General features: G+C 34.3%; 1 protein-coding gene and 1 long non-coding RNA gene across 2 annotated transcripts in view; one reads left to right on the top strand and one right to left on the bottom strand.

Annotated features, from left to right (window-relative positions):
* LOC105422679 (uncharacterized) overlaps positions 1-23,247 on the bottom strand; it is a 130,142-nt gene that overhangs the window by 10,671 nt on the left and 96,224 nt on the right. The window contains exon 7 of the mRNA XM_089083980.1: positions 7,250-7,312. Coding sequence (XP_088940106.1) covers positions 7,250-7,312 — 63 coding nt within the window. The remainder of the gene's footprint in view (positions 1-7,249; positions 7,313-23,247) is intronic.
* LOC148934766 (uncharacterized) lies at positions 15,881-20,715 on the top strand. Its single transcript, XR_016141132.1, has 2 exons — positions 15,881-16,131; positions 19,261-20,715. It is a non-coding gene; the product is annotated as an uncharacterized LOC148934766 (long non-coding RNA).

Genomic DNA, 23,247 nt, shown 5'->3' with positions numbered 1-23,247 from the left:
AGAGAGAGAGAGAGAGAGAGAGAGAGAGAGAGAGAGAGACGGCAACACCAGTCTAAAGTAATCATTGCCGGTGTTTCTTGAAATTCTCCTCTCTTTATCTAGCGTATTTTGGGCGCGTTCAATCGCGAGATAGAAATTGCACGCTCGTCCATTGCTCCGGAATATTCTCACCAACGTCTAGGAATAAATTTACAAATATAATTTAAATGTTTAAATAAATGTTTAATAAATAATCTTTCTCTCTCTCTCTCTCTCTCTCTCTCTCTCTCTCTCTCTCTCTCTCTCTCTCTCTCTCTCTCTCTCTCTACATCGCGTCACCTTGTGACTCTATAAAACAATAGAGTAATAAACATAGGGCTACCAGTGAGGAATTAATCGTTATTTTTAAAGAATTTTTTATGGTATCTTTAGTTATTCCAAGTGTTTTTAAATATTTGTTTAATAATAATGAAAATTGTTACTTGGAAATTTTATAAAAGGTGTTTTCAGATTATTTCTATGCAAATTTTTTTTAAGCAATTGATAAAGATATTTTTTTATTTCTGTTAAAAAAGGGAATTTAAAATTTTTAATATAAAAATTTTTGGTGTAAAATATCTTTGTGTGTTTATATGTAATTCTGTGTTACGCAATTATTATGTACAAGTTTATTAAAAAATTATTTTTGTTCAATATTAAAAGATATAAGTTAATTGTATTTTTCCAAAAATACCAAAAAAATATTTGTGATGACGTATACATATATATATATATATATTTCTACCAATAAAGTTTTACTTAAACGTTTCTCCTATTTTCTTAATCGAAACAACAATTTAATAATAGCCATTTTCACTTTTTTATAACAAGTCATTTTTTTTTTTTCAATTTGTTACTCTTTATCTTCAGCATCCATGTTTAGTGTCGGTGTTCAGTTTGCAGGAGATGGGAATGATTTAATGCGCGGCAATTAGTGGAGAAGCAATGCCAGTAGTTAACAGTTACGCTATATTACTTGAAACATAAACTTTGGCTACGATCAAGTGGGCTGATGACGCTTTTTTGCTACTTCCATGATATCGCGCACTGAAGTTATAGGGTATACCTTGGAAGCGCTTATATCTCCCGACATATCGCTGACAGGTATTAATTCACTACCGAGTGCAGTTTCAAACTCTCTGTATTGACGCGTAGCGTAGGACGAGCGCACTATAATTTATGTGTGATAATTATAACAAGCGGTAAGTCACTTTTTGTTCAAGTATATGAAAGTAGCGCAATTCATATACATCGCGTATCTTCAATTTGCATCGTTATTATTATTATTACTTGCCATATATCATAATGCGATTTTAATTTAATAATTACAAAAAAAAACCAGCACACAAAAACAGCAAGTAATTTTGTGATACATTATTTTTATTTTCTTTCAGAGAAAAAAAAGTAAAAGTAAAAGAAATATACTTTTAAGATAATAATTTTTTCAATAAAAGATTTCCCTTTGTGTTCCAATTGTGTTTCATTCTTACACATTTCTTACACATTCTTACACATAATTTTATTATTTTTCTGTATATTTTATAATCAAACTTTATTTTTTAAGATTAAGATATTTAATTTCAATTTAATTTCATTAATTCTGTATAAACAATAATATCCATAAATATGATTTAAAAGGAATATTTTTTATCGTGATCTTTTTTATCTCAAGACAAACACTTTTCTTTCTTTAACACTTCACACTTCTTGATCAGGAAGATAGAAGAAACGAACGAAGAAACGAATAAATCTACATCAAAGATATCAGTGTGGAATTCAAAATGGAGAAAAGAGATTCTTTGGTAAGACCGAACAAGTTGAAATAAAAAAGCTGATGTGGAGATAGAATAGTGTGCTATAGGTAAAGCAGCAAAGGTGTAAGACATAGAAATGGAAATCACATGTGATCAGAAAATATGGAAATATTGTCAGTAACAGAAAATCTTAGGCCAAACAAAAATACTGTGTCAGACATAAACTATTTGCATGAACCCAATATGCAAAGACTTAATGAAAAATAAGATTATTAAAAATCATCAAGTAAAAACAATATATTATCTTTACAAAAGAAATTTTGTATATTTTGCCATTTTTCTAATCTGTCCCTTGTTCTTCAAATCATCTCTTGATTTTAATGCAGATAATTAATTTTAATTAAGTGATTATAATAATTACCAATGTTTTTAATTTTCAAAATAAATATCTTTATGACTTTTGTATAAAAATGAATATAGGAAGATATATAGTTCTATCAAAACTGGAAGATGTACTATTATATTCACTGTTAAAATAAAAGAAATGGAGATTTTTAAATTTAAAAGTATTATATCAAATTTTATTAATAACGTAATTTCATTAGAAATGTAATTTGAGATAATTAATTTAATAATTCACATTACAAATATATGTTTATATTTTTTATTGATTTATATATTATTCCTTAATGTTTCACGACATTTTGTATATTGCATTTTGCGATTCAATAATATTTCCTCGACAATATAAAAAGAGAAATCAAGATATCCCGCTACATCCCTGGGACAATGACACAAAGAAATGGTACGCGGAGAGAGAAACGAGTGAAAGAGAAAGATGGCAGTTTCTGAGTGTGGTCGACAGAGAATACGTGACTATGCAACGCCACGAAGAAGATGCTCGGTTCTAGCAAGCCGGGATACAACGCGATGCAAACTATCGTCGATGTGCAACTCGGCTACAAAGTAAACGCAAACTGATAGTATGAAAAAGCCGCCATTACATACGCGCGCGCTAATAATTATCGTTGCGGATCGAAGGGAGAGGATTAATTTGTGAGTGTGAAATCGCGTTGGCGACGGTCATTCAATTCGTTGTATAATTCCTGTTACAACACTTTCTCTCTCTTTCTCGATGTGGCACATTGTGCCCCGTGTTGTTCGTGACATTGCAGAATCTTATGCGGGCTTCTATGTTCCGCAGCAAATTTTCCATTCTGCTGTCAATCACTTCTGATGAAACGAATCAAAATGTGAAAACGGAAATTTATCATTGGATTAATAAATAAATAAATAAAAGAATTATGCAAAATTGTTTTTAATTATTTACCGCCAAAAAAAAAAATGAAAAAATCAACAAATAATAAGCCATTCCATTAAAATGTAGTATACACGATCATCAGGCAGAACCATATCTTTAATAGAGCTGCAATATTTTTGAGAAAAAGTGTATCTTTGTTAATTGTTCATTTAAGTACACAGAGCTATTTACGTATAAACGAGGCTGAAGGATTACAGCGTCTACTATGCGCTCATAAATTAGCCGCAAGTGGGTAAATTTTTGTAGAATAAAACCATCATGCCGCATAAGCCACTTAGCGCGAAACGGAAGAACTCTACGGCATTTAGGCGGGATAATGTTGCATCGCTTTACTGAAAGATAGATGAAGATTGGTCGGCGAGACGTGGGAAAGAAGTGAGAATTAAGAGTGGAGATTGGCTGCAGAACACAGATGTGTTAATGCTATGAAATAACTCTAAAAATAACTTTAAGAAGTTAGTACCTAATATTATTTGTCAACATTTCTTCTTCCATGTTTTTTAACATTGAAAAAAAATCGTAACGTTTATTATTAGATACTTAATTAATTTATAAGGAAAATGCCATTTATGTAAAAAAAAAAAGAAAGCTAAAAACACAAGAATCCAAAATAAAAGCTTTTAAATGATTATTCTAGATAATATTAATTTTTTTTTATAAAATAGAAGAAAATATGACTTTTGTCTAACCTTTTCTATTGTATCTTTAATTAATCGCCAAAAGAAAATTAATATTAAAATACAAAAATTCAAAAAGTTTACAAAGATTAATAACACTATCAAGCTTATCTAATTTTAACTATATTGATTTTGCCAAAATCCATCAGCCATTTTAACAAAGTAAAATGGCTTTGATAAATTTTTTAGAATTGCAATGAACAATAGAACAATTTAATAAACAAGATCATATTCAACATAGTTAAAAACTATGGAAAATGATTACTTTCATTTTTGTATGCAAAAAAATAATTTTTTTATTAACAGTTTTTTAAATTAATTACCAAAGACAATTATAAGGAATATATATTGGTTTAGCAAAATATCGCCATGTAGATCATTATGTGGCGGTTTCTACTGATTATTCGTAGATTTTCGCAATTGGATACGCATTGAGACCGAAGCAAATCGTGGATATCAATAATATACTAGATATGGACTCGCAATTGGATACGCATTGAAACCGAAGCAAAAATACACACAATCGTGGATATCAATAATATACTAGATATGGACCACGTCGGCGTGGACGCTGAGGTAGATCCTCGCAAAAAGCGAGCGCTTAATTTCCGCGGGGGTGCGCTTAATGAATAGCGGGAATCCCTCGAGATTGTTAACCGGGAAGGCAATTTCCGCAAAAGTCACGCGACTCCGCCAACCGGTCGGGCGGATTGTACGTCGGCGGACGACGTGCGAGCGAGAATAAGCAATCGCGAAGTGCGCAGGATAGACAAAACGACATAACGCGTTTAATGACATGGGCGGAACGCGAAGGAAGCGGCTTTAAGCGAGCTTTAAGTGGAAATTGATTTGCCTAGGCGCGTGAACGTGCGGTGAGTTCCAACGTTTCCAAGCCGAGGAGTACGGTATCACCTCGCACGTCGGTCAACGATCCGACGAATAGGCGGCCATATACGATGATCCGACCATGATCTTTACATGCCTGCCTTGTAGGGGTTGTAAGACCGTTAATAGCGCGCTATACGATGACACGCGCGCTGAAAGAATCCGAGATGGAAGGAACTCGACGCGATACTACGAACGTATACATCGTGCCGGCTTCGTAGTTGGTACGCCACGTTAATTACCGGTGGTAATTAACGAAGCAATGCCTTACATGCCTGGATCACGTAGTCATTCTCGTTCATCACTTCGAAGGATTGAAGAAAATGATGTTGGCGTTGCAACGAAAATTCTCTAGTTCTCTCTCTCTCTCTCACACACACACACACACACACACACACACACACGCGCGCGCGCGCAAAAACACACACAAGAAATATGATTATAATATATATACTTATTATAAATTTGTTAAATTGTTCAGGTTTACAAAGATTATAAGCTTTTTCATTACTGATTATTATTTTTAATATTATAATAATAAACTCAATTTAATAGACTCAATTATATACTTTTTAATTTTTAAAATTTTACATGTTTCTGTAATATATGGAAAAAGTCAAATATGTTATTCAGCAAAGTGTTATTGTAATAATGCTCTCTAACGATTTTATGAAATATAATTAATAATGTTGATATTACAATGTAATAGTGGAAGGTCTCTGTTTTAACCATCACCAATTATTTCAAGTTTCCAGTATGTTCCGTAGCTGACGCTACGTGCTAACTCACATGCTCTTATACCGATCCTAATGTCGATAAAGTTGAATTCTGTATCAGAATATAGTTTCTTCAGCTTTATTCAACATTTGATATCGTAAATGTTCTACATCCTTTTCACTAATATTTAACAATATTTAAACCAAAAACATATATTTTTTCTATATTAATATGAAATTTAATAAAATATACTTTTTTATACAAAGAGAAAGAAAGTCTGGGAAATACTCGCAAAATATTTATTTTTAATATGTTTGTAAAATCGATTAGATATTCATTTCCTATAAGATTTTTATTATTTTAATAAACTTTAATAAATTTTGTGTACAGATATTATAAATGTCTTTCACTGAGATCATTTATCTTCCACATCGAATGTCACCGCAGCAAAGTGAGCGGAAAAAAATCTAATTTGGTTCACTCGGCAAACAATTAAATTTTTACGATGCAAACGAGAAAAAGCCAGGAAAATAAAAAGGCATCAGTTCCTGTCATCAGTATCTGTCGCAAATTTCATTCTGTCGCTGTTTCGAGTAACGTATTATACAACATGAAAAGCAAGAAGTGAGAGCTCGAAAGGAAAGAGATATCAATTACATAGATGTATAATTTAAATCGTTTGTTCATACCATGTTTCATAAAAAATATCCAGCAAATATAAATCTTAAATATTACAAAATTATTTTTGGTATGTTTTTAAATAAGTGAATAATTGTATCGAGGACACTTTTTCGCTTAAAAATGAACTAAAATTATATACAAAATATTAACAGCTAATATCTTTTATACAACAGTATTGTTCGTTGATTAGCAAATTAGTACAATGGTTATTATGTAAGAGAAAAAAAGTGCCAAGGCGTTTGTGTACTCAATTGATTGCTTAACGAATTCATTCCGTCATTATCTTTGCGCCTACGAGATTCCGACCTTGCAATCGATTTATCTTTGGTATGTCTGCGTATACTTAATAATGCGCAATAAAAAGACACGGCAATGAATCAGAGATGGACAATGCTTATTATCATTACACTTTCGCCTGACCGCTCAACGTTTCCCTTCCATCATCATAACTGACATCATTTTTCACCAGACCATAGTTGCATAACATAAGATAACTCGACCACGATATTACTCGCAAAATAAATCAAGAATTTTCTTTAGCAATTTAATACTTATTAATTATTTTATCAAATATATTTTATCAAATCTCACTTGTTATATTTCTTATCGTTATAAGTTTACTTATTAATGTAAAATTTTTGTTGCTGATTGCAGATTTCAAACCGACATTTTTGCGGACGCATCATCGTAACATTTACTTGAATCAACATTATTATCGCTCATTTGTTCGTTCGAGCACTTATATTTAAAACATCCTCTTTTTTTTTCAAGGCAAAGTCACTACGAAGACAAAGAGACGAATATTTTCTGACGTTGCATGTATGTAACCGCTATTGTGAACGATAGATCATTGTCACTTCACATTCAACGAGCGGTATTGTTCTCCATACAGAAATTACAGAGGCGATAAGTGTAGGTTGCACACACTAAAGGAGAATTTACGCGAGCAAGTAGGATGTTAAGAGTTTGAATATCGATTGACTTGTTTAATCAGTATCAAAATATTAATGAGAAGAAAACGCATTTAGTACAATAGAAGTCTTTAACTTCGTTTCCAACTTTGGTACATGATACTTTTTGGATCAATATTTTAATTAAATTAAATTTAATTACAAATTCTTTTACAAAGCTAAAAAGAGGCAAATGATAAAAAGTAAGATGTAACGGGAAAAAACACGCTATCGCCCGACACTCACCTCGGACATTGCGGTCTCGTTCTAGTCGAGCAGTTCTAGGTAAGGATCTGCTTTTAGACTCACCTGCAAACAGAAAATGAGGATGTTTGTATTATTTGAGTTGTTACACATTTGAGATACATTTAAAAATCACAATAATCTTGATTACCAATTCAATCAGTAATAAAAAATAATTTCATCATTAACGGTCAATTCTTAATCGTTATTTTTGTATCTTTCTGTAATAAAAAAAATTTTATTTTATTATTTATATTATTTATTTTTCATTTATTTATTTTATATTATTTATTTATTTTTTTTTTTAAATTTTATAGTATTTATTTTATATTGTATGTCATGTACTTAATTTTCCTCGTCAAAAGCGAGCCCATCAAAATATATTAAACGATGCGTATTGATAAATTGAAAAAAAATATTCGCAAAAACTCTTATGATGGATCTTGTAACGATACTTTTCTCTCTTGATACGGCATCCGTGTATCCAGCGACCCTATTCGCGACGAAAGAGTAGCCCAGAAGCGTCGACTGCACGCATCCGCGATCACGGAACCAGAAGTCTGGCGCGTTCTACCGCGCGCCGGTTCTGTTATGCGGCTCCGTTCCGCGGCTTTTTCGCGGGGACAACTTTTTCACGGCACGTCGCACGGCCGTAATGGACGCCCCGACCGCATCCGAGTGAGCACGCTCCAATTCTCGAGTAGTCCCGACCGCGCTAAGTGCGGCAAGTGAGACGTCGCATTCGCGCACGCGCATGCGCGCGCGCGAGTAGACACTTTCGTCTAATTGCACGCGCCAAGCGGTCGCGCTAATTACAGACCGCGTCTCTTTTTCGCTTCTCCGCGACATCGAGTGCATGTCTCTAGAAGGAGCTCTATATATATATATATATATGACGAGACCTCGTTGAATCCTATTAGACTAGATATTTCTTTCGAGCGTGATGTTCATTAAAACGCAAAATCTTTATGAAAATCGATAAGTCGGAGTTAAAAGAGTAAACGTGTAGGGTAAAAAGATTGAGAAATCTTACAGTATAATGTGTGATTACAGAAGGTTCGATAAAAATTGTATTGAACCGCTTTAAAAAAAAAAAAATCTACGCTCAACGCTATTATGATATTAAGAATGACTTGAGAAAAATTTTGAACAAAATTTTGCATTTTACCAAGAATATTACACATAAAAAAAGGCTATGTAAAATTAATGTAAAAAAATAATTTTTTCAAAATAAAGATTAAAATGAAAGAAAAAAAAATAATACTATTAATAATTAACATATTTCATATTTTCGTCAATTTTTCAAACTTTTTAATTATTATATTTTATTATTATTATTATTATTATTATTATTATTATATTTTACGTGTCTATTGACATCGCAATTTATTGAGAAAATCTTTCTACAAAATGATGGGCGTTGCGAAATTATTATCATACACCATATCATGTATTGCGCTGTTATAGATATTGTTATAAATACGATAAAACAATGTCGCGCATTTCGATTGTAACGAGACAGCTGACAATTTAGTCTTCCTCAGTCTGATGAGGAACTCTTGACTAATTACTTACCGTCTTTCTTTTCCAGAGCGGTTATGGCGAGGCTTGTATGACAATGGCAAAATACATGAGATGCGCACAAATATTACAACTGCGTCTAATGAAATCGCAAATGTGAATTGCGTCTTCAAAGAAACTTTGAAGACACATCCGTGTTGATGCGGTTAGAGTCGACACGATTAGATATGTAAAAATAATGCCAACCGCTACGATTTAATAGCGAGATAAGAAAACCAAGAGAAATGATTTTAATAGAAGATACGGTATATTTTAAAGCAAAAGCGTAAAATAGTGTATCCTACGATAAGGATAATTTTTGCTACAATTTTACCACTCGCGATAATTACTAGGTGCGACGATAATTGCGGAGTATCGCGACACTCACGTTAATGATAATTATCTCGCATCTCTCGAAAAGAGAAAAATCATGTAGCAATTCTGGTTTATACAAATTGCGCGAGATTTCGAGAAAATCATGGCCCCATGAAGATTCGATCGTGCGCACATCCTGCTTCTGCTAGCGCTTTCGAAAGTAGCAGAATCAGTTTTCGCTTATTGTAAATGGAATACTTCGGCGTTGAAAAAGAAGTGGGCATAACGTTTCTTGCTTTCTTGCGAATCGCAGCGGATGATTGATCGTCCGCCGTCGATGGGACACGTAACCGTCATCCAAACCAGATTTACAACGTTATCTATAGTGCGCGAGCGAGTGGATTTTAATTTCATCCGGACCGTCCGCCGCTAATGGTCGCTAGGTACATAGAACTTGGAATACTAAGTCATAAATTTATTCGCGTCGACGCAAATAAATTTACTCTCGGGACTCTTTTCGCGCGACTTCTTTGCCATCTCGACATCGCGTAACAAGTTCCTTTTGCGGGGAAAGTACAGGCAAGGTGGAATCATCTCTTTATTAACGTTTCGTTAGACGTCCGTTCCCTAGTTCTAGCACTAGTTATTTATTATCTGTTTGATATCCAATTACGTTCTAGATTTGCGAGGAAAATTCTATATCATGTGAAAGTTCCGGCTTTCCTAAAAAAAAAAAAAAATTAATATAGACATAATAAAAAGAAATATTCGGAAGCAGAATATATTAATAAAGAAAATAAAATTAATGATGATGTGTTATAAAGATAAAGGTATGCCGCATATTAATGACAAAATATTATATGTAAAATATTATATGTAAATATATACAAATGTATCAACAAAATATGTCAAATATATTTATGTATCCTATGTAAAATTATAACTTACAATAAATTTAATTTTATTGACCCAATAATTTGCTGTTTGATTAATAAATATATAAACAATATATAATCATATAAAAATATGAAAATTTACATTTTCGTTCCAGAAGAAAATATCGCTAATTAATTTTGCGTAACCACGTAATTACGTAAACCGTTAGAAGACTTAGTCATCGTAGTTACAATCGCCAGAGTAATTGCAATGGTAATGATGCATTTGAGTCAATCGTTTAATTGTTTTTTTTACACGGATAAATACACGGATGTGTTTTTTTTTTCCCTGAAAGTGTGAAATCAAGAATAAAATATATCAAAACTTTGGTTGAATTGGATCCTTCTGGAATTCCCAATTTTTTTTCGATTCGGGTTGGGCTGTTGCAATTACATAGGAGGGGAGAGAGGTCCGGATGATAAAGTTACACGTTTCGTGCAAGCCGGGAAATATGATCGAGAAGAACCGGTCGGCCTGACAGGGGATACGTATATCCGCAGTTTCGATTTCTCTCCGGCGTGAATTCGAATGCCACTTTACGATCGTCTTTACAACCGTTTGCGCGAGTAAAAGCGAAACGCGAAGGCGCTTGTGCAACTTCTTTTTACGGTGGTTACTCGCGTAATCGTTGTTCACGCCAAGAGGAGCGCGTCAAAGATTTGGACGTCGTGGAGCACGTCTTACTCCGACGAGTAATTGCCGAGTAATTACAGCGCCGGGCTTATATAATTAACGTCATGATGATTTGATCGACATTTATACGCACTTCGTACAATGACTTTACTTCTCTATGACTTTTCCGGATAACGTATGTAATGTTATTTCGATTACGAGACATTCGTTGAGGCTCCTCAAAAAAATTTCATTAAATTGTAAATTAGAGATGTATCGATCTTTTTCCTTTTACTTGCTACGTAGAAGACGTTATTTACGTTTTTATTTGTAGTTACGTCGAGACTCTCTCGTACAATTGCACAGATAGCATGTATGCAATTATTCGAGCCCATATAATGAGCGGTTAACGAGCTAAAAAGAAGAAAAACGGACAGAGAGAACAGAGCTACGTGTGAAATGAGCCATTAAAATTGGCTTTCTGCGTGTTTATTCAATTCACTAACGCCATAAAGCTTATATTAATGTATTTACAATTCGCCAAAGGGAAATAAGATTACTCGTATAATTTGGATTCCTATCTCTAAAATAATAAAAACGCACAAATACGTTTTCTACTTAACATTTTCAAGCTTCTTACTTTGCATATTTTCCTTTCAAATTATATTATCGTTCTAGTTATTCCGTCATTAACCGATCTTTGTATGTCTTTTTCTCGTCTCAGATTTTTTCATTCACAAAACACAACACTCGTCAATACATGATTAATTATCAAAATAGAATAATAAAAGAGGATGTGATATTTTTTACAATGATTAAAAATTGCAGTTTGCTATATTCGTATGAAATTCATAAACAACAATATGAAAGGGCAAATTCAACTTTGCATTCGTTGTTTTCGCTTCGATTCAGCAGCAGTTTTTGACGATCTCAAAGAACGAATCAGTCAATTTACGTTGGTCATAGTACGTAGAGTACATAGAGTTGCGCCGTATAAAAGAATTGAACCGTGAAAGATGAACCGTGAATCGAAATGATATGGATGGCTTTCACTGACAAATAACAAATCCCCTACAAATCTCCTGGAAATTGCGAATTGGGAATCACGAATAGTGCGAATCGCACATAGTTGTGACGTTGTTAGCTTAACACTTGTTGTGGCGCTTTAAAGAATAATGGCGACATGTGGAGCAGCATGCGCGGTTACTGGAGTCCTGTCGCGTGAATGACAAGCACGTGGCAGCAGCACGTGGCCTTGCGACAATGCGTGTTAACACAAACAAATGCGAAGGCCAATGCGCAAGCTAGTTTAGAGCGGTGTCATGAAATATTTAACAAATGTGAAATATAAAATACGTCGGAAATATTCTATTTCTTGTATTTTAATCCTCAAGTACTGAGGGGTTGGTCCGTGGGACCACCCGGAAAAAAAGACAAGACGCTACATCTGTCTCATTTTCGCTTTCGATAGGTGCTTCATGTAACTTTCGTAAAACACAGATTTATAAAACTCCCGTGTTTTTATTCCAGTTTTTTTTGAATCCCAAGGACCATCTCGGTAATCTCGGTAAAAATGTCACTATTTTTTACCTCAGTAGTTGTCAAAAATTAAATTAATTTCGCGTTTTTCTTTGTGGATCCATCGATTTATATGAAGTAATGATTAATTTGATTCGTTTGAGAGAGTGTTTGACAATAGAAATTTTTGGATCTTAATTGACGAAATATATATATAATTAAAAAAAATTTTAAATTATGATTTACAGACTAATATAACTTTACATCTTTATTTGCCACAATTTATTTACGTCACTTTATGCTATAATCTAGCTAAAGTTGTAGTAAGTGAAACAGGTGCGGAAACAGTGTCTGTTATGGAATCCATTGTTATTTTTTTCGTATAACACGCGGGCTATTTCGCGAGGCAACATTTTTATGGAAATTATATTTTAATGGTGCTTGGACAATGCTGCATCTCGGAGATCGCATAATTACGGGGCGCACATACGCTAGGAGCACTCTCTCGGTTTTGCCATTTAAATTTTAATGCTGTACAGAAGAATTATAATTAATTTAAATGTATGTACTTTTATATTTCACTTTGTACCATTTGTTGTAACTAGCGGATATTCCTGTTATTGTGATAATGTTTTTAATAGATATACGAACACGAAATACTTTTAAAAACATCAAAATGCATCGAAATGCATAAATTTTTTGCTAAATTGCACGTGAAATCGCCGACTGACGAATGAAATAAGGTAATACTGACATTTAGCAAGAAAGGAAACAATCCGCGATATAAATTACCTGACAGAGAAAATTAACGGGATTTCCACCTCAATGTTGCACGACGTAGGATAACGGGATAATTTCTTTTTGACATATACACGCACTTGTTTTCCCGATTTATAGCAGAGTGATAACGATTAAATTATTTACTATGAGAGAATCACGGAAGAATTCAATATCTTCTTTATTCGAACGATGTTAAACGATGGAAACGATGTTTTAATACGAGTTTCACGGATATCAAACGGATGTTTAAAGTACTTTTATCAGATCCCTTCAAGAAAGACGCCGCATCAGAATCGAGTTCGATACTTCAGAAGAACAAAACTACCGCGCAAAACATACGTATCGTGCGTGTAACGGGTCATCTTTTTCTTCCATGACGCTCGATTCGGAAACAGAGAACATTGTCCAAGTGAGACTTGTAGAAGGTAGAAACTTGAGATATAAAAGATAGAGATAAGAGAGAAAAAAATTGGAGCGAAAGTTTTTCTTAATTTTATTTCAAATTTAAATAAATAATTCTATTTTAAAAGTATAATTCTTTATGAAAAATTTTGATTAGAAATTAAAAATAAAATTAAAAAGTATACCATTATTATTTTGCTTTTGCATATGTAATAGATGCATTTGATGTAACTTTGTACGGTAAATAATTTAGCAGCCTTCACGGTTGCGTGAGCAAGACTTTATAGTTTAGCGGAACGCGAGTTAAGCGCCACGTTTATGTAAACCGATTGTAAAGCATTGCTTTTAAACTATAAATAAATAAATAAACGTCTCATGAGATTTATGAGTGCATGCGAGAAATCTTTCAAAAATTGATACCAATATAATAGATACGATATAATAAATATAATATAAAATGTTACACTCTGTTAATTATGGATTTCATAAAAACTGAATACGATCAAAAATATCAAAAAAATAATTGTGCGTTTATTTGTCGAAAAATAAAAACCCACAGGCAAAATTATAACATTATAAAATCGTGAGAGTAAGTTATAAATAGTTTATTTCTCAATTTTAATAAGCAAAACAATTATTATGCAATGATAACGTATTGCAATATAATATTTTAAAATGTCATATATATTTTATGATCGCGAATACACATTTGCATCGTTTATGGTTAACTACATATTTGTAATTAAATATTAAATACATATTTACATATTACAATTTATTCTGCTGTATCCTTGTGCAGATAAAAATATAGAATAGCCAATGTATCGAGAAAGTTCAGAAAAAGTGTATTAAAATTTCATCAAACAAATAAATTGTTATATACTTTTCTAATTAAAATTAAGGATAAGAGTAACATACGTCTATGGGAGTTCCCGATATCTTGTGGTACATAACGGATCCTCATGTCGATGATGTAGATTATCCTACAACACGTTGAGTCGTCCCTGAACGATTATTAGGTCATCTGTCTAAGAAATCGCGCGACTGAAGAGTCTACATGTCCACTCTTACGTCATTCCATTCGAGTATTTCTCACAGTAGCTCATCTTCATTATCATTCCATGCCTTCGTGACAACGCCAAAGAGAAATAGCGATGACCAAAGTTCAATATGAAAAATTATTAATAATATCTCGCAATTTTTCTATTTGCGATAAAACTGAAAATGTAAGTTATAGGACAATCGAGAAAGTTCCACCTTGCGGTTCCTCGATTTTCCATCAATTCTCGTTGCCGAGAAATATCTTTCTTGACATTAACGATCGCGCTAACATCGGTTACGGGTGCCTTATAGGTAATAACGGATTTCATAGAAAGTTCTTCCTGTTCACCAAAGATCGATAATCGAAGAATTGTTGAGCAAACATGGTAAAGCATTTAGTGATTTTGCAATTCTTCGGCTAACTATACGACGTGGCGTTTGCTATATATATTGTAATGAGACCCGGCGGCGATACAATTTGCAGCAGCTAAAGCACCTTGCGCATCTTGTAGAAATTGAACATGCGTGGTAAACACAAATAGCGAGGGTACATAACATGTACTAACAAATCATAATCTACAAATCTTAATCTACAAACGGCATATAGAATGAGTTTTGAATGCGAGTCGATCGTATCCTCGGTAAGTTGTCACTGTCGTCCCAGTTTATCAGATCGAGTGACGTATCGAGTGTACCGTTATCAAAAGCTTCCAGCTTTTTTTTCAGATTTCACTGTTTCTGACAAGTGGAAAAGAAAATAATATAATTTTTTGCAAATTTTGAAACATTAATTGTCGTTAAAAGTGAGAAGGAACAGCTCAGAGAAAGAGGATTACTCGGTGAATTGAATCTTAGAAATCTAATGATTTTTTATTATTGAATTTATAACTATAAATTTGAAATAATTATTTTATATCGCAAAGCACGTGTCATTACTTTTAACAGATTTAAAACGCTGCAGTTTAAAGCTAAAGTTAAATTTCTTTCCTTTTAATGAATTGATAATCAAATTTAATATATATATATATATAAAATTTATATTTATAATAAAGTTTAATATTTATAATAAATTTTTTTAAGTTGAAAAAAGAAAAATTGTCTCTCGCATAATTTTTAATACAATTCTCAAGACAAAAAAATTTTAAATTTCGGAAACTATTGTGATAAATCTAATCGTTCACATAATATGTGCGGAATCATTTTATATTTTCTTTTCCTGATATTTAATAACCAATTACGTGCAAGGCACAAACAGGTTTAGAAGTAACATATTCATTAGTAATTCGACAATTAATATTCTTCAGAATCGATAAGGCAGAAGGCAATCGATTTAGTCAATTCAAATCGATATCGTCAACAAGTATTTTGAATACATGATTATTTCTGATCAGTGATCCCGAGATATCGAAAAAATTTTTTTGCATTCGCGACAGTTCGCAGAACGACGTGAGAAATTAGGATCACTTTATATTCACACGTTCACACAGTTCACAAATAATTTATTCGTCTCACATTCGCGGAATGAATTTTTTCCGACGACGATCGGAGTATCGCGTCGAGGATTCGAGAATCACCGAGAATCCTCTCAGTCGGTTCAAGACAGTGATACAGTCGGGAATGGACTGCCGCGAACGGAGGCTGCGTATGAAAGTAAATATTAACGTCTCTCCCTCGCTTACGCGCCGGCCGTCGACGTGTGGCGTGGTGTGGTGATCATGATTGTGAGTATCAACACGAATGTGCCACTCTCTGTGAATAAGCGTGTCACATGGGTGAGCCGCATAGCTCGTGGATGCGAGCGAGTGCGTGTCATCTGTTTAGTATCAATCGCGGTATTTCCGTACCGCGACTTTTACAACGCGAGAACAGACGCGATGGTTGTCGTCCGTCTGGTATTCGTTGTCCCGAAAAAACAGTCGACTTAAAACTTCCAAATTACCCAAAGCAATCCAGAGGGAGATTTTTAATAAATTTAATAACGCGAATTTAAAATTTCATTTAGTCACACTTAGGAAAGTGTATTTGTTGAAAGAGAACAAAATAATATATGCGCGGAGAATAAATGTCATAAATGTCATAAATTAAAATACTTTTCATTGTACCTTTTTTTTTTGTTCATACGCTAAAATTGAAAAGACAAATTTACCCAACAGCTGTAAATAAATTATTTTTTTTAATTAAAATTCTTTTAATTTAAAAACGCGGAAGAGCAATCGAGCGATAAAAACTGGATAATTAAAAAATGTAGAACCGAGAAGAAAGCATGAGTGACAAATAATTAAAATTATCCGGCAATTATAATCCGTAATTTGAGCTTTCTTTCCCGCTGCTGAGATGTCAGTTATCAGAAAAGGCAAGTGTGACTTTAACGAGCGTAGGCACGCGATATTGCGTAGGGCTCACCTACGTACATTTATTAACCGTGTGCGTCATTATCCTACGCATCCCGGATCGTTCGGCGCCATAAAAAGAATCGTCGAAGTAAGCGCTTTCGAACGCTCGCCTTCCATCTCATTTCCATTTCATTATATAAAAAAATCGAAGCGGTCGGGAAAACAGACTGCTATTATCGTTATTTAAAGCTTCGATAAACATCTGTCATTACAGCCGTTGAAATATCCTCCTCAATAGTGATGTGGCAATTACAGTATCGACGATTTTACTCGCGATTCGCTTAAGGCGAGCGTACAACGTGCAACTCCGTATTCTAGATACCTGATTCAAGGTCGTCCTGGTCAGCTCCACGGAGGCAGGAGTGAAAACTGCGGGACAATCGGCGACCGCCGGGCGAGGCGCCCTCCGTCGAGACGCCCTGCATCCTCGCCTGCAAACGCGCGTATTCCACGTGTCCTGGTGTTGCGTCGTTCCTTTTAAATTCAAGTAGGGCCGAGATGAGACGAGTGGGAGCGTGTCATGTCTTTCTTCCCTCTAAGTGACGTAAGCCGCGAATAATAACGGAAGTCGGATAATTAAGCGCTAATTAGCTGCTAATGCGTGCGTACGTCATACGCATAGGATATGAGGCGCGTGTGCGGGGGTGTGTAGGTCGTAGGCAATCTTCTCGTTATGCGCTTCTTCTTCTCGCTCTAATTTCACCTGGAAAGAAAATCCAACGTTTCGTCGTCGGTACGATATACACACGCCATGGCAAACGTTCTCCAAATTCATGAAACACGCCGCGACCCCATGATCCAACTTTCATGATCAGATCTGCTGAAAGTCGGACGCGACGACCATTATTGATTTCGTTGACATGACGTAGATTGTTGTATTCACCGTTGCGTTCTTACAAGGAATGGGGGCTATTGTTCGCTAGATCCAATCTTTCTCGCTACATTAAGTTGATATTAATCAACGTGAAAAATGTCACGTGCTTAGCTATAATCTGTCATGCTAGCCGAACATTTTTCGTTCGTCATAATCAAGTACAGTAACAAAGTACAGCGAGCGTTCAAATGAGACTTTTTTCTATATCGTGCGTTTTCCCGGAAAATAAGCCCGCACCGCCGTACCGCTGTAACGACGATGTATAAATCACTGTACATTCGCGCGCAATTCGTAATCTGTCCAGTATAATGATATTGCATAACTGCAGAATTGTGAATTGGCTACCTTCCACCATCGACGCGTGCCCGAATGCGACTAATGGTCCTGTATTTTTTCGAATCTCCTTGCACGATATATCGATAATGTCTCGTAAGTCATAGTTACATATCTAATCCTGAGCTCCTGATTATGTCACAGCAATTTATGGATTCGAGTTTAAAATTATTCGCGACAGATATGCGCGACGACTTCAACTTGTTCGTCCCTAAATATAAATATCCGTGTTACGTAATCCGGTTTCTACTTGCGAGCAATATCAATACCTCGAGGCTATTCAATTGATATCATTCCAGAACTTGAAGAGATGTTTTAACTACATGAGTAAATATTTGAATGAGTGTACACATGACTTCTTTAAACTTTTTTTTATTTATATATATTTAAAAAATTATTTTTATAAAAATATAATATAATATATATTTGTTAAATTTTATTAATTTTAGCTATCTGAATATTTTAATTTCATTTATAAATATCATTTATAAATTTCCGTCATATGAATTTTGATCGAGTCATAAAATTCATATTTCAACCTCCAGAGAAGAAAGAAATGAGATACAATGAGGGACACATCCTCGATATTTTCAGGTTGCTTGTTCGGCTATTCTGCAAGTGTTAACGTGCGCGATTGGTTGATGCATAATTTATATCAGACGCGTAGGTGCACGCATGCAAACGCGCGTGGATGTACTTTTAAGTAGGAGGGTATAGTATGTAATTAAAAGTACATGTGTGTACGTGGAAAGATAAAGTGGTCTTTTAATTTTGATCAAATGTCACCGTTACGAAATACGAATCGCATCCTCGAGAGACATATATTCCGCCCAAACGCAATCACGCAGCCCTCGCGATCTATTAATTTATCAAAACTCAATTAACTGAGATTAACGAGAATCTAATTATTGCAAGAGCATCCCAACATTATTCGTAATCGCACTTTATTGTTACATAGATTTTATCGATATATATATATATACTACTGTGATCAAATATAAACGAGATTTTTAAATTTAAACTGCGCGGGTTCATCGATTCTGACAAATATTTTTTTGATTAAGTTGGTAGTACTGTCTTTGACATCTGTGTGAAATTTCATGTCATTCTCTTCATTTGTTTAATAGTGAACGCTCGTTTTTGTGAATATCCAAAAGTATTTTTTTCGATTTTTACGATGATTCTGTTGGGCAAAGAAATTGTATTTTATTTTGTTTGCGGAATGAAATTTCTGCTACTGAAACGTCCAGAATGTTGCAGAAGGCTTTTGGTGACCTTGGGCTCTATCAAGACCAAGAGTATTTGACTGGTTTAAAATGTTGAAAGATGGTCGAGAAAGCGTAGAAAACGAACCACATCAAAGACGATCAAAAACATCAACTGATGAACACGTGAAGCAAATCAAGGATTTGGTGCTCCAAAATCGTCGATTGACAATTAGAGAACTTGCCGATACTGTAAACATTTCATTTGGATCCAGTCCAGACCAGGAGGCCAGATTTATGGGCAGACAACTCATGGTTTTTGCACCACGATAATGCGCCATCTCACACTGCACTGGTTCTTCGTGATCATTTCGCCAAAAACTCGACCCATATCGTTCCACAACCACCGTATTCGCCTGATTTAGCACCGTGTAACTTCTGGCTATTCAGTAAACTCAAAAGACCGCTCCGGGGACACCGTTTTGAATCGATTGAGGAGATACAAGCCGAAACGAAGAAGGTATTAAAGGCCATTCCGGAAGAAGAGTTTTCAGAGTATTTCGAGGATTGGAAAAAGCGTTGGCATAAGTGTATTGCATCGGGAGGGGATTATTTTGAAGGCGACGAATTTGATTTTGAAGAATAAATAAAGATTTTTCACTCTATAACAAAAATCTCGTTTATATTTGACAGTAGTATATAGAGCGCGAATTTATGTGCATACATTGAACGCAAAATAAACATGAAATTATATTTATATAATCGTTCTAATCTCTTTATTTAATTAATTCGATACATGAACGTTCGATACATGAACGTAAATTCGCGCTCGTATGTCTTAATTAATGTATCAAGAGTGCTATGAATTACGAAGCGGAGTGCGGACGTAATTAAGATCGCGGCGATCGCGATTAAGTTACGAAGGAATGGAAGGAACCCTTATTCGCGTAACGTCTACATTTTGCGCGATGGAATAAGGAAACTCGGTACACTTATTTTAATCGTAATGCAAGTATATCCGCCGCGTTTCTATCTTTTTTTTTTTCCCCCTTTCACATTCGAAATGCGATGACGAGGAAGAGCAAAATTCATCCGTGAATTCGCGAACCTCATCGCGTGAGAACCATTTGATTTTCATAAATTTGACCGCGAACCGTGAAGGATTCCGCGATTATGAGTCCCGATATGACGTCGCGAATATGATATTCGTTATAACCACCTGTTGATCGTAAACTATAGTTTCCGCGACGCGATCATACGGCACCGCGGGAAGCGAGCACCTAAAGATACGGATCGGTTTGAACGGATGCTTCATTTCGCGGGGCTAATTAACGATCCAAGTGTCCACGGTGAATTAAATATTAATCAGACGCCATCGCTTGGAAGCCGTCATAATAATGGTGAACAGTACCGCGCGAATAACCGCGCGCATAATCCAGGAAAAACGCATCATCGCGAAAAAAATGCGTGTCTAATTTACGATTTATTAATGCAAAAGAATACCAGGCCAAACAAACCGTTGAAGAGGTATTTCCTTTCTTATAATAACTTCCTCGATTAGACATAACACTCTATATATAAAAATCACCATATAAGGATTCAAATTAAAATAAAACAATATTACGTTTTTAATCTTAAACGTAATCGTAAAAATGCAAAACATAATTAGGCATTAGGTAATAATAAAGAATCATAAGAAATATTCGAATATATCAAAATCCGTACGCGCAAAAAGAGCATATTTAATTAAAAGAAACACGACGGTAACGTCTATTAATAATCGCGAAACATATGTTCGCACAATTTGTGAAAAGCTCATTAATTACCTCGTTGTTGTTCGTGTAATGATCATTAGCGCGGCTCATTAGAACACCACGGACGCTGTTTAATCGGGGGATACTGAGAGATTTACGGACTTCAGCCGAAGAACGTCAATTACGAACTGGCCGCGCGATTATCTGTCTCCGTAAATAACAACGGAGTTTCGTGCAAGTACTCGTCGCAAGCTTTCGTTTTCGTCGATAGATTTCGTTGTTGGAACAACGAAGCCGCGGGGCACGAGATAAATTTCGTGGAACTAATTAAACGCGCGCCTGTCTGCGTTCGTTGGCCCCGGTAATTCAGAGCGGATCGACGTGAGAGCTAATTGCACTAATCGCGTACGCTTACGACGATTTATGGCATGGCGGAACTGCGGTTATGTACTCGAAACAAAAGGCGACGTATTCCGTATTCAGAAGTAAATGCAACCGAAAAACGAGCCACGATAATTATAATACTCGAATCGACTTTGTTAAATTTTATTGAAATCTCTATTAAGAAAAACAGATAATTATAAATGCGGAAAATTATTAATTTTTTATTTACAAATTTGCAAAATTTAATAGTATGTAAAAATATCTCGTACGATTATAAAATGCTAGAGGAATTATTATTCGTAAATAAGTGGTTTCATTCATTTTCGAATTATGTCTTGCACTCCCGGAAATTGAATTTAATTATCAGGAATACGTAACAAGCTAATTATAGCTATTGTTTGCGAGAGGCGCGGCATCGTTAAAGTTTTGATGAAGACTCGCATGGAAATATTTTGATGAATTAATTAGAAGAAAAATATGACTCACAAACACACTTTACTTTTATGTTACAATTATCTGCAATTAAAGATGACAATACTCTAATTGAATATAAAATTGATTATCCTGTTATCTGATAAAAGCTTCATTCGTTTTAATCATTTTTTCATATTGCGAACAAAATAAATCGTTTTTACTTCTCTATAGTCATATTTATAAATAAATCACGATACATCGAACAAATCGAATAAATCATTCTTGAATTGCATTTTATGCGGAGATATATATATAGATATATATAATAAAAAGACGAAAGCGTATCTATTTCTATATCAATGCGAAAAGACGAAAGCGTGTCTATTTCTATATCAATGCGTTAATTGTTAAAGATTATTTAAGTGATTGTTATATTTTATAATCTCGCGTGGGAAATGAATTTTTCTTTCACGGAATCATCACGAGTGATGATGATATAAATCACGATTTTATTATCTACATCACGGTAATCGACAGTTTTATCGTCGAGAATCTCGCACAGATATTTCTTCTCTGTCTTTCTGGCAGTAGCGAATCATCGTAAAGTCGCTGCAAAAGCATAAACAAGGTTGCATTCTACAATTTTATATGCAAATGTAACAATTTAACTTTATGTTAATGAGCGAAATATGAAATGCGATAAAAACAATTTCAATTTTTATATGTAACGAAATTATTATAATTTAATTTATTTTATTTTATTTATTTATAATTTAATTTAATTTATTTCATTTATTTCATATTAGAATATCTCAATAGATAAATTTAAGTGACCCTTTTTTGAATGCATGCACAATATAAAGTAAAAACAATTATTTGCGATATTGAATAGTTATTTTTTAAATTTCTAAAAATTCATCAGATACGCAGTCCAAAATATTCTTCCACGTCTTACACATGTAAACAGAAATATTTTCTCTCTTTCAATATCATTGCAGAAAGATAAAAGTATTCTAAAAGTATTCTAATATAAATGCAACGACACGATGTTGCGACATGCGAAAGCCGATGCAATATTGCGAATATGATTTCTGCACTTCATTCGGAGGGTGAATGTTCGGAATATCTTTTTGGTCTCATCTCTTTAGTTGCCTGTCAAAAGCATCTCATTGGTCAGCACGTCTCGGACCTCCTCTATTTTAAGCTTCTATCTCTAACGAAACATCGGTGCGAGTGCTTTGCCGTGGCGTATACCAACCTTTAAGAATCCTCTAAGCAATTTCGAATCCGGTCTTACATCAACGCAAAGTTTGTTAGACTTTATCGTATCCGAGCTTGTTTAATCGGATTACGTCGAAATCATTGGCCGATTTTTTAGAAATCTATTTTATTTTGTTCGCTGGACGAATTATAAAAAAAAAAAATAATTCAAGAAGTCGATATAAAATTAATGAAACAGCGAATACAGCGACTGTGATAA

The sequence above is a fragment of the Pogonomyrmex barbatus genome, unplaced genomic scaffold, assembly GCF_055798465.1.
Source record: "Pogonomyrmex barbatus isolate J1 unplaced genomic scaffold, ASM5579846v1 scaffold8, whole genome shotgun sequence".
Lineage (NCBI taxonomy): Eukaryota > Metazoa > Arthropoda > Insecta > Hymenoptera > Formicidae > Pogonomyrmex > Pogonomyrmex barbatus.
This window is presented reverse-complemented; position numbering and strand designations above follow the sequence as displayed.